The sequence below is a fragment of the Lethenteron reissneri genome, chromosome 32 (genome assembly GCF_015708825.2).
Source record: "Lethenteron reissneri isolate LAM-NWPU_2019-01 chromosome 32, ASM1570882v1, whole genome shotgun sequence".
Classification (NCBI taxonomy): Eukaryota; Metazoa; Chordata; class Hyperoartia; order Petromyzontiformes; family Petromyzontidae; genus Lethenteron; species Lethenteron reissneri.
The window spans coordinates 12,980,975-12,995,538 of NC_083810.1; the positions used below are offsets into that span (position 1 = coordinate 12,980,975).

The 14,564-nt window shown below is 52.6% G+C and overlaps 1 protein-coding gene across 1 annotated transcript in view; it reads left to right on the plus strand.

Annotated features, from left to right (window-relative positions):
- Positions 1-12,823, plus strand: part of PDGFC (platelet derived growth factor C) — a 34,920-nt gene extending 22,097 nt beyond the window's left edge. The window contains exons 4-6 of the mRNA XM_061564052.1: positions 1,976-4,088; positions 5,231-5,451; positions 12,564-12,823. Coding sequence (XP_061420036.1) covers positions 1,976-4,088; positions 5,231-5,451; positions 12,564-12,674 — 2,445 coding nt within the window. The 3' untranslated portion in view covers positions 12,675-12,823. The remainder of the gene's footprint in view (positions 1-1,975; positions 4,089-5,230; positions 5,452-12,563) is intronic.
- The last annotated feature ends 1,741 nt before the right edge of the window (positions 12,824-14,564 follow it).

A 14,564-nucleotide genomic window follows, 5' to 3' on the forward strand; every position in this document is an offset into this window, starting at 1 on the left:
CCTTTCCAAATAGGCACTGAGCGCAGTTTTTGCACTGTTCAGCGTTATTGCTGTTGCACAGTTCCCTTGGCAGGGGACGTGGCGCCGAATAACCCACCGTATAATTAGTCACGACGAGGAAGCTCAGGCCACTTGTTGCCGCAGAGGCCATTTAAAAAAAATCAATATGGTCTGACGCCGTCGACTTAACATTAAATGATGATAATAATCGCAATGAACGATGATGCGTTGGCTGGAGTTGTAACGATTTGGAGGCGAGCCGCGTAGAGCATGGCCTCCGCGGAAACGCCTCCGTGTTGTTTTGATTTATTTCGCCTAATGAGTACTGACAAGAAAGCGTGGCTACCGGTTGGTTGGCGGACCAAACAAAGCCCTGAATGGAATCACCGAGGAGAGGCAAAACATTTGTGTTGGCCATTCCTCAGAACGTTCCCCCCTTCCGTCTTTTTTAACGGCGGCTCTCAACGGAAGCGCAACGGCGCACTCGGCTAAAATGAATTCCGGTCGAGGGGTGACTCAGAGGCTGCCCGAGCACCTGTGTCAGAGCAGTCGCAACTCGCTCCGACGGAGAGAGCATGGCCTCCGAAGGCGGTCGGATCATCCACGATTAAAAGCGACTTGTCAACTGGACAGAGTCGTTTTTCGCATTTCGTGACGTGGTCATCGTGAAACCTGGCAAAAGAAAATCACGTTCATACTCCTAATTATATCCAGACCCTGATGAACAACATGTATTAAATAGATGAATATCATGCAATGCGTGCACATTTATACATGTAAATAAAAAAAAAAGGACTGAAACGCAGCGGATATTCCTTAGAGCTGTCGAGCAGAGAGTACGTGACGATGCTTTTGAGTCGTTGATGAGAGTCAATTCGTATTATGATACACGCGTAGAGTCCGCCGCGTGGTGGAATCGATTGTTTACCACTTACGCAAATTGCACGGCACGATAATGTTACTTGGGACGGTGCAGTAAAAAATGAGACCCAAAATAAATTACACGCAAATCAAATTGTAACTCTATATCGTGGGGAGAGGGTAGCGTGTGAAATCCAATGTTGCACATGAGGCACCCATTGAACAGAGTCCAGAAGTAGTTCTGTGATGTCATCATCTGGGGGCTGTTCCCTGACACAGAGTAATGCTCAGCTGGCTGTTGTTATCATCCCAGAGGGGTGTTTCTTCATTTCATGGCTTGACTCCATTGCACGCAATTTGGATACCATCCAATCTGGATATAGCTAATGACAAAGCCAATAAAAACACGTATGCAAGTTAGAGACATCGTATTGACCATTAATGAAGGCAAGTGAGGCTTCGGCAGGACACGCCCGCTGGAATCAGAATCCGAATATTGATTCATACTGGAGGAATACTATGAGCTTTAAAGCTCTGTTTCACAGATGTTCAGTCAGAGCAGGGTCTGAAAGTTGCAACAGCAAACAGTATGAACACACGCTAGGAGTGCAAAGTATACGAAAAGAAAGCAAATCACTAAAAAGCCCACAGAGCTATTAGATTATTTATCAGAAGCGACCAGGCCACAAGTGATAGCTCAACGAAGTGGCTTATCATGTGGAAATATATCGCAGCCAAATAATCTAATTGATCTAAATGCATGTTTCTAAATGTGGAGGGGAAAAAACAGAGGACCTGGAGAAAAAATCCACGCAACCAAATATACAGCAGGCATCAGGGCCGGGATCGAACCCACACCCTCCTGCATGGCTGGTGGTCGAGATGATCGACGGAATGAAAGCCAAAATCAAGAACATGCCCATAAGAACGCCCACTGCAGAGATGAATTGATGAAATACGCTTGCATGCAGGTGCCAGATGGATTGTATTTCATCGTAGGGCAGCGCAAGATCGCGGCGTCTGGGAGAGGCCCTTATCCAGCCGCGGATAGATCACAACCGACGCTGATGATAACGACGAAAGCTCACACAACGTACAAATCGGTTTCCTGCAGGAGCTGTCTGGCGGCACAGGCCTGGCGGTGGGGACCCTACACAGAGGACCCGTCGGCACCGGCACGGCCTCCGACTCCGCCACCGGCGCCATGCTGCCGATCGGCACCGCGCCGCTAACCGGGGTCCGCGGCGCGGCCCTGCCTCCGGACGCCGGTGCCGCCGCGGCGGCGACGGGGACGCTGGCGGCGAGGGGCGCGGTGCTCGCCGCTCACCACGCGGGGCAGACGCAATTGGGCGCCGGCAGCCCCTTGGCCGCGGCGGCGTCGGCGCCGTCCGGAGGAGGGGCCGCCGGCACGGGTTCGCAGCGGCGTCTCGCCGACAAGCCGGCCGAACCGCCGGCGGGCACGGGTTCCCACCCACAGCAGACGCTCGGAGCGAGGGTCCCCGCGGGGATGCTCTCCGGCGGCACGGTCGGCACGGTTCTGCCGCAGCGAGCGGTCGACAGGCCGGAAGAGGCGACGGGAGTTACGGGGACGCAGTCGCATCATCAGCGTACGCCAACGCACGCAGCGAGGGTTCCCGTGGGAACGCACGCCGGTGGCACCGGCGCCCACCGCGCCGCCGATAGGCCGGAAGATGCAACGGGAGGCACGGGAGGGCACTCGCATCGCCAGGGCTCGCAGACGCAAGGCGCCGGGGTGCCGGTGGGAACCCACCTCGGCGGCACCTTCGCCGTCGGTTCCCACCGTCACGTCGAGAAGTCGGCAGAAACTCCCACCGGGAGCACGGCGGTGCAGGCGCACGGAGCGAGGCTCCCCGTGGGCACACACTCGGCGTGGTCCGCGGGTTCCCACCGCGTCGCCGACAAGCCAGAAGACGCGTTGGGAAGCGCAGGGTCGCAGTCGCATCCGATGAGGCAGAGGCTTGTCGTGGGCACGCACGCGGCCGGCACGGCCGGCACCGGCTCGCACGCTGCCGGCTCGCACGCGGCCGGCACGACCGGCACCGGCTCGCACGCGGCCGGCTCACACGCTCCCATCGACAAGGCGGTGGTGGCGGAAGTGCCGCCAGAAAGCACGGGCACGCAGCCGCACCACAGCACGTACACGTACCGGGCCAGGCACCCGGCGGGAACGCACGTGAGCGGCGTCAGCAGCAGCAGCGTCAGCCGCGGCGTCGGCTCAGAATCCGAGAAGTCGGCTGGCACCGGCGCTGGCTTGCCGGTGCATGGGATGGCGAAACTGCCCGTGGCCACGCTCGCGAGTGGGACGCAGCACCGTGTCGCGGATCGGCCGGCCGAGGCGACGCCAGGAACTCACGGCGGGGACGCTCACCACACCGCCGTGGGCGCCAGGCAGCCCGGCGGCGGCGCGGGCCTGCAGAACGTGAGCAAGCACCTCGCCGACATGCACGCCCAGAAGCGCGCGCACGAGCACGGCAAGCTCGGCACCGGCAGCGTCGCGGGCGGGGACAAGCACACGGCGGAAGCGGCCAAGCACCCCATGAGCACCCTGGAGGAGGAGAAGCCCCACGTGGGCAGCAAGCAGCACGGTGCCGACGCCGCTCTGGCGGTTGGAACGCGAGCCAAGGAGCTGGCCGTTTCTGCCAGCACGCACCAGGATGGGGAGCACCAGCACCAGCAGCATCACCAGCATCACCAGCAGCACCAGCAGCACCAGCAGCACCAGCAGCAGCAGCACCAGCAGCAGTATCAACACCAACACAAGTCGCACCAGTCGCAACAGCATCAGCAGCATCACCAGCAGCATCATCACCAGCAGCAGCAGCAGCAACCACAGACGGCGCTCAGCAGGGTTCCCGTCGGGACGTCGCTAAGTGCGGAGACGCACGTCCCGGCGCGACACGGGCACCAGGCGGACGCGCTCCCTGCCGCCACCGCGTACTCCCTGGGCACGCACGGCGGGGCCGGTGCCGCCGGTGGGGCCGCTGGTGCCGCGGGCTCAGCGGCGCCCGGGGCACCGGGGACCCTGGGCCCTCCGCTGGCGAGCTCCGCCATGGAGGTGCTTTCGCACACGCTGTCCGCGTTCGAGACGCTGGAGGACATGGTGAAGTTCCTGGAGCCCGAGTCGTGGCAGGTGGAGCTCGACAGGCTGGCCTTCTCGGTCCCGCAGGCTCGCGGGAGGAGCTCGGCTCACGGCCGCCGCTGGAACGGTAAGGATGGCGAAGCTGCCCCCACACCCCCTACCCCCTACTGATATCATCCAACTTGTGACAGAGTGTTTGGTGCCCAGTGGAGTGCCGAGGCCCCCCCCCCCCCCCCCCCCCGACACTGGCTCTGATACCAAACCCGACCGCATCTGCGCCGACGGTTTAAATTGACTGCAAAAGCTTTGGGTGCTTCGGTTGTTTGCATTCACGAGGCTCAAATATCGATGGTCGGGCACAAATTGTTTGCGGCCTACATGCAACACATTCCAGTGCCACGTTAGTAACGGGCGAAGGGACTTTGTTTTCTGTCGCCTTTAGGGTCACACACTCCACAGGAGGGACATTGCTTGGCTCACTGATGATAGGGATCGTGTATTTGTGAGTGTTCAGCATACAAATTTGGGGACCAAATTTAAACATTTACATTTTAGGAATCTTTCGGTGATCATAATACACGCCACTATATACCGAGTACTTTATTCCCTTCAAGAACGTCATTTAATCTGACATCAGCCCATTACGAGGTTTATTTTTCCGTGTGTGTTGCACCCAAACTAGCAGAAATAAAAAAAAGCATCTCTAAGTACTCGGACAGCTTTGGTGGTGTCCTCAGTTTATCTCGACTCGAGACAGAATGGACAACGTGTACGACCGCTCGCAGAGATGAGACAAAGGCACCGTGTGACTAATCAAAGGCCTGAGGGAATTCACAAACTTGCGATTGCCGTCTTGGTACACGCCAGCCGCGATTTATTTAATACTCTAAACCACATTCACATCTCGCTGAAAAGGCCGAAACACGGCAAATATTTATACAAATTTACCAAAACGTAAATCATACCCATGGTCTGTCAACCAAACCAGCGACCGTGCCCGAGCTTTTGCGGCCGTCTGGAACGCTCTTTCTTCCGCTATTAGGAAGCCACTTGGAGTTGTGCACTTTTCAATCTTCGCTGATAACCAATATCTTTAGGACTGCTTTTTGTGCGTTAGTTGGTCATCCTTCTCCCCGGCACCTCCGATTAGTGCGGTTGGCTACGTACGGCGCGAAACAAGTTCAAGCACATACATAACTGCGTCGGCACACACGTGCGCCGGCCACCGTGCACTGACACCGCCTCGACGCGGGGCGACTGCTCTCGCAGGGGAACTCAACCTGAACCGCCTGCGGGAGGAGGTGCGCCTCTACAGCTGCACGCCGCGCAACTACTCGGTGTCGCTGCGCGAGGAGCTGGGCCGCACCGACACCGTCTTCTGGCCGAGCTGCGTGCTCGTGCGCCGCTGCGGAGGGAACTGCGCCTGCTGCGCCCACAACTGCACGCAGTGCCGCTGCAAGGCCACGCGCACGGCACGCAAGGTGCACGAGGTAACCAGCGCCCGGTGGTGCGCGCGGGTTGTGGGGGCTCTGAGGTTGCAGGGGTCGGGGGGAGGGCACGCGCAGATGACCGGTTTGTTTTGCTGCGTTTGGCCACACGGATATATTATACTCGTTACGTACACATAGTAAAACTAAATTAAAACTACTTTACTATGGGAACCTCATTTGCCATCATCTGGTCCAACTCATGTGAGACTAGGCTCTAAGGAAAGCTGTTTCAGGTGTGGACCAATCAACTTCAAGGACAGTGCACATTATCAGAGTTATGTCTTTTGTTTGTATTTATGACTGCAGGTATTGCGGTCTATGCAAACATGACTCCTTGTAAAAAAGGTGTCAGTTTTGTTGCCAGATAGAAGGGTAAACAACCGAAAACTACTTTATTTATATTTTTTTAGTAGGTAAGGCCCACTGAGCTATGTAGCTCTTTTTCAGAAGCGACCTGGCCACAAATGATAGCTCAACGAAGTGGCTTGTCACGTGGAAACTTATAGCAGCTAAATACTCTAAACGCGTGATGTTGAATCCAAATGTGGAGGGAAAACCCGGAGAACCTGGAGAAAAATCCACTTTGACCACAGGGAGAGAGGCATGCAAACTCCAAATATACAGGTGCCAGGGTTGTGGTCGAACCCACGACCTCCTGCCCCCAAGTAAGTTAATGAATTGTCATGAATAGGGCTTGCTGTCCTGTGTTGTTCAGCAACCCACGTGCCAGGCAGTCGCTTTACCACCAAGCGTTGTTCTCCTCACTATATCCTGAACCACGGGGGAGCTGCTCGCTGGTGACCCGATTGGGATTCCCCTTCATGGCCAACATCAGCAGCACGTGATATCGGAACCGGTCTTGGGCACACCCCCCCCCCTCCCCCCACCAAAATGACCATCGTGGTGAAGCGTGGTCGACTACTCCCATGACGAACACGAACAGGGCCTGGGGAGATCTTCTTCCAGCAGCGAACCGAAACCTTAAATATTTGCGTGTCTGCCGAGTCTAAATATAACCTTCTCTAAGAATCGCTGCATTTGAGGGTCAAGTGTTCTAGGAATTATCCAAAAATGATTTTCCTCGCCGTGCAGCTTCCCCGTGCCGTGTTGAATTTTGCTGTCAAGGCTGGCCTCATGTTAAGCTCTTATCTTCCACGCGACTAATCCGTTGCAGAGTGGACTGGCGTTACAAAGCCAACCGTTCCCAGCCAAATATTTAGGGTCATTTCACAAGCCTCGGGAAAAACAAAACAAGCTAACCCTGGAGAGTGCCGCCGCATGCAGAGCCACAGCTGAAACTTTAATTGGTCAAGGCCAGCTTGCACCGTGCGGATTTAGACAGAAGAGAAAAAAAGATACATTTAAAATAACAAGCACGCGATGTGAAAGGGCCGGCTGCAAGAATTTGTGTTTTCAAGTGCACGGGTGACTCCAATTGGTACAAAAGCTGAACGTGGCATACGGCCAAATCACACGGGTTGACGTGTGTAACAAACACTGACAGCTACACAAACATGGAGAAATGCACGCTTAGTTCATACCAAGACATGGTAAGAGGAACAATTTCATACATAGACTTTCAGGACCGATATTATAATTCATAACTAATTTCTTTGGGTGAGATCATGTCGATATAATGTGGATGTATGTATATGTATGTTGAACTTCTTTAGCAAGGTACGTAGCCAACCGTGTTAATCAGAGGTGCGAAATATAAAATGATAAAACACATATGAGCAAATGTATAAGTATATATAAATATAGATACATTTGAAAAATTACAAACCGACACCATTTAACCCAAAATTAAGTAATTATGGACCTGTGAGCGGAACGCACGACTTCGAGAAGTGGTTCACAACCTGCAGCCTGCAGGCCACACGTGACCACCTGCAGGCCACACGTGACCACCTGCAGGCCACACGTGACCACCTGCCGTGCCGTGGGGGGGAGGGGAGCGGAGAGTGGAATTGTGGCAGATTCCATTTCGTTCTTGCGCAAAACGACGTTATTTTGTTTTAGATTTGAAGCTTTCGTGACTGCAAGGATTCATATTCTTAAGGTTTTTTCGGTAAAGTCACGTAGGTAAAACATTAAAATGAATAAAAGTAAAAAAAAAATAACGACGTTTCGGAGGCAACACAAGCTTCCGTCTTCAGGTGGAACCGTCACAGCCACGACAGCTGTATCAAGTAAATGAGAGATTGCAGGAGCTACCACTCCGTTTATATAATGGTTGGAGAGGGGGGGGGGGGAAAGGGCCAAGTAAAGCACACTTTACTATTTTGCACTCCGCGACGTTTCCACAGATTATTTTCCGGGCATCGAGAAGACGGTTGGGAACCCACTGGCTTAGAGAACGTACGCGCAGATTTTAAAGTCATCGATGAAATCTGTTAGGAGAAGTAAAGAGGGATTCGGCAGGACACGCCGCTCCGTGAGATGATGGGCGATGGTCAAGGGCTAAATGACGGTGGCATCCGAACGGAGGGAACGCACCCAAGAGGGCGTCCAACGGGGGCGGTGAATCTTCAGAATCGGCTCGCGTGCAGGCTTTTGGGTCGCTTGGCAAATGGTCGGATTCAGGGATTATGGCACCGTCTTGAGGGCGCCTTCGTCCAACAGCGGATTGATCAAAGCCGACGGTGGCGATGTTGGATTTTGCGGTGGGTGGCTGGGTGGGTAGGTGGGGGGGGGAGGGAGTCTGATGGGAAAAGCCGCGTGCCGTTCGGCCTCGTTGGGCCGATCACCTGGGGGGTTAGAGCTATGCGAGGCGTGTGCAGCTGCTTGTTGTATAACCGCGAGAGGCAACGGAATGTGTAGCCCTGCAACTGCAAAAAAAATTTTGATGGAAAAAAAAGAGAGACGGAGGGAGGGGAGGGAGGGGAGGGCGGGGAGGGAGGGAGTGAGAGTTCGGAGCAAGTGAAAAGGAGAACAAACATGTTGTAAAATATCTGCGTGTGTGTGTGTGCGCGCGAGTGCGTGCCTGTAGGTAAGGTGCAGAGGTTGGGAGCAATGGGAGACAGGGCCAATACAATTTAAGTCTCTTCCAAATTGCTGTAAAAAAATATTTCTAACGCGTTATTTATAGCAAGATAATCACAGCCACAATAAAAAACTGTCCGAAAACATTGCCTCGTTTTTACGTGGCGCATTTTGTGTGTGGGGGCGGGGGGTCACATAATTTGTTTTGGGAAATCCCTGAAACTAAACAAACAGCTGACTTCACAAGTGAACTCACGCCACTGCTATAAGTGTAATATTAATATAACTACCTGAACCGATTATAACATGGGCCAAACATCACGACACATTAAATACGTCAATTGAGGATTAAACAATTAGCTTGTTACAGCTGTTGAGGGGTGGAACTGTATAGGTGTGGAGGGTGAGGAGTGTGGGAGAAAATCCCAAGCAACTGGAGCCTCGGGGACAAAGCATCGCAGACGATGCCCGTGTCGCGATCAAGTTTGAGTGGCTGTGAATTCCGATGGAGAAAGTCCATTGTCTGGCACAGACATCACTGACGCCACCTTGATGGAGCTGCCGTAGACGACTGCTCGGTACCCTCGAAGTACATTGCACTTGGACCGTGATCATCATCACCATCGATGTCCATGATCATTGATTGATTATTGATGTCGATCATCATCATCATCATCATCGATGTCCATGATCATCATCATCGATGTCCATGATCATCATCATCATCATCGATGACCATGATCATTGATTGATTGATCATTGATGTCGATCATCATCATCATCATCATTGATGTCCATGATGATCATCATCATCATTGATGTCCATGATGATCATCATCGATGTCCATGATCATTGATTGATTGATCATTGATGTCGAATTATCATCATCGTCCATGTCCATCATCATCGATGTCCCCCAAGGCTTAAATCGTCACCTAGGAGAGCTCTGTGTGTCTTGCCACTCGGATCACTTGTTCACATCTCACGTTGTTTGGCCTTCACGAAAATAAAATCATCGCTCTCCTCTGCAAATGATTATTCCACATGCGGAAGGCACTGCGAGCCAAGGCAGGGCAGGATGGGGGTTTTACCATATTCCTCTGGAATGTTTTAACTGTAAGCATCCTTCAGTTGTATCACAAACAAGAGGATTTTAAAAAAATGTGAATGAATAACAAAGCTAATCTACCGATGTGAAATGTGTGATCCTTCTTAAAGAGCTACAAGGTGGACAGCTCATTGCCCTACTGGATCATTGAATGCATCTGTGTGGCGCGATGAAATGTTACCTCCCCCCACACGCTCGGTGGGTTTCTCCAGCTTTTCTGCTTTCATTCCACATGCCAAACACCTAGAAATGGATTTGGCCCAACATCCCAAATGCAGGCGTGCAGGAAGAAGAGTTAACGAGACTCAGCGAGGCGACTATCTTAGGTGAATAGTCAACGTTGCAGATGCGGCCCTGCACATTTTTTCCCCACGCCACTGCTGGGAGAAGGTCCTCTTGAAGATTCGTTGCCCTACTTCTCCTCCACACCTGGCCAGACGTTTTCGGAAAAGACCGGCAATACCCACAATTTACCAACACACACACACACACCACCTGCAAATCAACTGCGGCGGTAACCCGTTTACACCGCTGCGCAGAGGCAGAGGGCTTCAGGGAAACTTGGCCAGTTGTTTTTAAGCGGCACGCCGGCAGATCGGACCGGCGACCTCTCTCGTTGCAATGTCCAGCGTGGCAACCGTTCCACCAGGGAAGCATCCCTCGCGGGTAAATTAATTGGCCTCGAGAGAACGATTGTTTACCCGCCGTATCGTAGCGCCGCTGCATCGACGCCAGCCGATGGAATCTGCAAACACCCTCGTGGGGGGGCGAGCGAAATCTGTTGGGGTCCAAGATGCTAAAAGTGTCACAGCGACCAAGCATCGGCGTTATCTTACCGCATCAACCTTGAGCGTCTTGTCAGTGTCTTTGGATCGAAACGAGGCATACGTGGGTCGCTGTGCACCTTTAATATCCTGTCCACAAAAGTGCACTATTCAACCCTCTACTGTAAACAGAAATGTATTATCCCAAGATGAAAGATGAAGAATACCCCCCCCCCCCACACGCAACAGTTTGGATAGTTTGGGGCAAGTGCTGTTGGTGAGCATATATTAGTGCTGGAATGGTTGCGTGCATGAGCGGTGTGTGGGCCTGCACCACGCACACCCAGACACCGTTTGTTTACTCAACGCTCCTGGTGACCACACCACCGCACCAGCTACTCAGCTGACACCAGCTGGGGGAAGGTAGGCTGGATGATTCGGGAACCACGTGCTCCTGATACTGCACATGGCCAAGAACAAAAACCTCGGTCTCCAGGGTCGAGGCACGACTGGGAGCGAGCCGCAATTCAGGCCACAACACACCAGCCAATGTTGTCTCCCCAGTGCTGATGTTTCCACGATGTGCCCGGTACTTATTTGAAACTCAGCTGACTTAGAGGGGAAGGCCCAGGGATCGGTTCAGATGTCACGCGCCACGTAAGTTGGCAGTAGCTGCGAATCAAGACTTGGGCGGCAGTGTCCGTCATGCATCGCATTCGGCAATGCACTCCTGTCCCCCATGCACACGGACACACACACACATAAAACATAATGTTCGTGCAGAAACAATAAATCCTACTACGCACCCTCTTTGGAAAACACATTTCGAGGGCTGACTTCGGTTTCACATATTTCATCCAACCACATTTGTTCCACCGCAGTATGCTGAATTGGAATAGGCGGCTAGACGGTGGAGATTTAATATCGAACTTATGCGCAGATGAAACGGAGAAATTTAATCTGTTCCTGTCAATAAAGTTGGTGTGGGAAGGCTTTAGATTAAGGCCGTTTTAGCGCTGCACACAAAGTGTGACCAAAGGTGTTATTTCATGTGTGCGCGCGCGTGTGCGTGTGTATGTGCGTGTGCACGTGCGTGTGCGTGAGGAGTGATGGTGCATAAGCTCATGCTACGTCCTACAATTCCGGTGCTGCGAGTTCGATTCCTGGCCATGGATAAACATGAACGGAAAGTGGCATCTTCATCTGCTTGAAGCATGTCCTAGGCCCACTCGGCCTTCTATGATAATTAATCTGGTGCAGCGAGTGAAGATCAGCGCAAGGGAGGCATCGGCATTTTGTCGTAGCGCTGGCCATGACAACTTCCCCGGGTACCACGTCAACCTTGATAGGTGCTTGTTAACAGCGCTTTTCACCACATTCTTGATGGCTAAACAGAAGGGATTTGATGGTGTAGCTCAGTGGTCATTGTTTGCTTCCTCTGTATCAGCATCCTAGAATCGATTCCTGGCTATGCATAACATTTTTCCTGAACGAATAATAACGAAAAAATATATAAAACATGAGGCCTGAACATTCTCAGGAGCTTGCATAGGGTAACTTACCCAGGTTAACCTTGCCTAGGTTAACTCAGCCTAAAGGTAAATGGGAGTGAATTGTTTTGGCCAGACCCCTTTGCGTGCAGTGCTGACCAAAGTGGAATAATGTTCTCACGAACAGCAGAGGCTAAAAGCAGATCTTTATTTTTGTGCTTATGTGTGTGCGAGTTTGTATGTGTGCTTATACGTGGATTGTGTTGTTATTGGGAGCAGTGGCCCAGTTGGCAGTGAACTGTGCTACAAATCCAGCCACCTGAGTTTTATTGCCGGCCATGGATAACAGCATTGGCACGTCAGGGTGTATGAAGCGGTCATGGGTCTCCCCTAGGTCTACTCAGGCCTAGCCGATTACCTTGGACAGAGTGTAGACGTCAAGACTGCCGAGACAACAGTGGCCAGGCCAAGTGCTGGGTCATGTCACCGCCTCGAGCACGATACGAGCCTTAGCTGATGTTCTCTAATTACTCCGGTGGTCTCGGAGGCGAGACACGTGACACCTCTGTTGGAGACCCGCCCGTCTACTGTGTGGCAGCTGTGCGATCTGGCAGAGGGTAGAACATGTTGGCGAGGCGTGGTGGCATCAACGGCTTTTGTCTTGATGACATCTTGATCTTGAAGGAATATTTAACTGTGTCCATGTGTGTTGCACGTGCGTGCGTGTGTGTGTGCACGTGGTGGTGGTGGTGGTGCCGTCGTAGGTCTTGCAGATAAAGGCGTGGAGAGGAAGCTTCCACAAGAACCTGACGGACGTGCACCTGGAGCACCACGAGGCGTGCCAGTGCACCTGTGCCAACGGGGTCAACGGATAAATCGTGACCAAGTCACCCACAAACGAATAATAATCGCACTTATGGCTGCACCACAACCAACAGCGACAACAGCAGCGACGACGACGACAGCAGCAGCAGCAGCGCAATCCAGCAGTCACAGCCTCAATGCCAAAGACAATTTGTCAGCAATTTCCCCACGTGCATCGAGCAGCAGCCTTCAAACAATACAAACAGCAGCAGCACCGCCACTGACAGCAACGCCACTGCGCTTCTCGTGCAAAGCACAACAGCCCAGACCAACCACGACCCACCCCTGCCCTCACCCCCGACAAGCACAAGCAACCCAATCAGGACTGAATCTAGTGCCGACAACGGCACGAACAACAAGTCGTGGTATCCAAGAGTGGGAGCCGTGGGGCTGGGGAGGGGGCACGCGCCGCCAGCCGCGTCTACCGGCGCCCTGCCAAATTGGTCACGCAGACCCAGGCCACTTAGCTGGGGCTACGACGACAAAAGGACCTGTTTAAGGACAAGAAACTGCGGCGGCTCCCCACCCACCTCTTCCTCCTCCACCCCACAATTTCCCCCCTGCCCCCTCAACACCGCTGTTCCTCTCCCACCACAGGGCACGGCTGCTCAGAAAAGACTCAAGTCAGCAGCAATTGATTGCACAAACTCGGCGAACTTTTACTTGCCAAAGGAATGGCGCGCGTCACGCAACGGAGAGGGCCTGAAAAGGAAAAAAAGCCCCAAGGGCATCGTCGTTTTATCATGTTAAAGGGCTCCTCTGGACGGTTAACGGCGATGCCGTTCAAGGCAGAGCTTTCCAGCAGGACACGCAAAGCCCCTCCTGGGGGGGGGGGGGGTGAAGGGTGGTGCTGGGGGTTGAGAGTGGTTGAGAGAGAGAGACGCGTGCGGATTGGTGGTCGTGCCGCAGAAAAGCGCAGAAGTGGCACAGATATATTAAATAACCGCTCCCCCACCCACCACCACCAACCAAACATACAAAATTAAATCCTTAAAACAATTTCTACGCGTGCCTGAAGGCCTCCCTGGCTGGGCCTGTGACCGACGCTGGAGGATTATGTTGTTTGGGATGAGTGCCCCATTCGCTGGAGCTACCCCTGGGCACCTGCCATGCCACATTTGTTATCTTTCGTTTTTCTCTCCTCCCTCCCACATCGCTCAAAATCGCACTTGAGGCTTCTCTCCGCGTTTACAAAATGTTTTGTTTCCTCGTCCTTCTCCCGGAACGGGCTGTGTGAATGGTCCAGAGAGAGGCAGGGAGGGAGAGAGGGAGAACAAAAAAAGGGGGGGGGGCGATTGAAGAGAATTGAAAAAGAAACAGAAAATGACACTAAAAAAATTGCGTGTTGAAAAGAGGGACGAGAAAGCTGCTGGTGTTTATATATTTTTTTTTTGTGTTTCTGGTTTATGAAAGCAATTCACGTTGGCCTATTTGCTCACTCCTGGCTTTTAAAGCACTGCTTTACAGAAGGCGATGCTTTAAAAGCCAAAGAGGAGAATTCTTTGCATCGCCAAGGCGCTTCCTCCTCTTTGCCGTGCGCCGATGCTACGCTCGGTCGAAAGACGCAACAGCAAGGAAGCGAAACAAAACGTCAAAGCACTTAAATATGTTCCTTGCAATATACCACGATACCCGTGCAGTACACGAGAGTAGTCAAGGGCAAATTTAGGTTTAAAAAAATGTGCAGTAAGGATACGTTAATTTTGGGGAGAGAGATATTGAGACTCATGGAAAAAAAAGGACATCACGGTAATAATTCCCAAACTTTATATAAAAAAGAATGTGCTTGTTTGAGATTTGTACCATTTCAAGACAACAAGTTTTGTAAAAAAAAATAAAGGTATGGTGCCCCACTACTGTCTTATTTTAAGACATTTTCACCGCCCGTAGAGTAATAATTC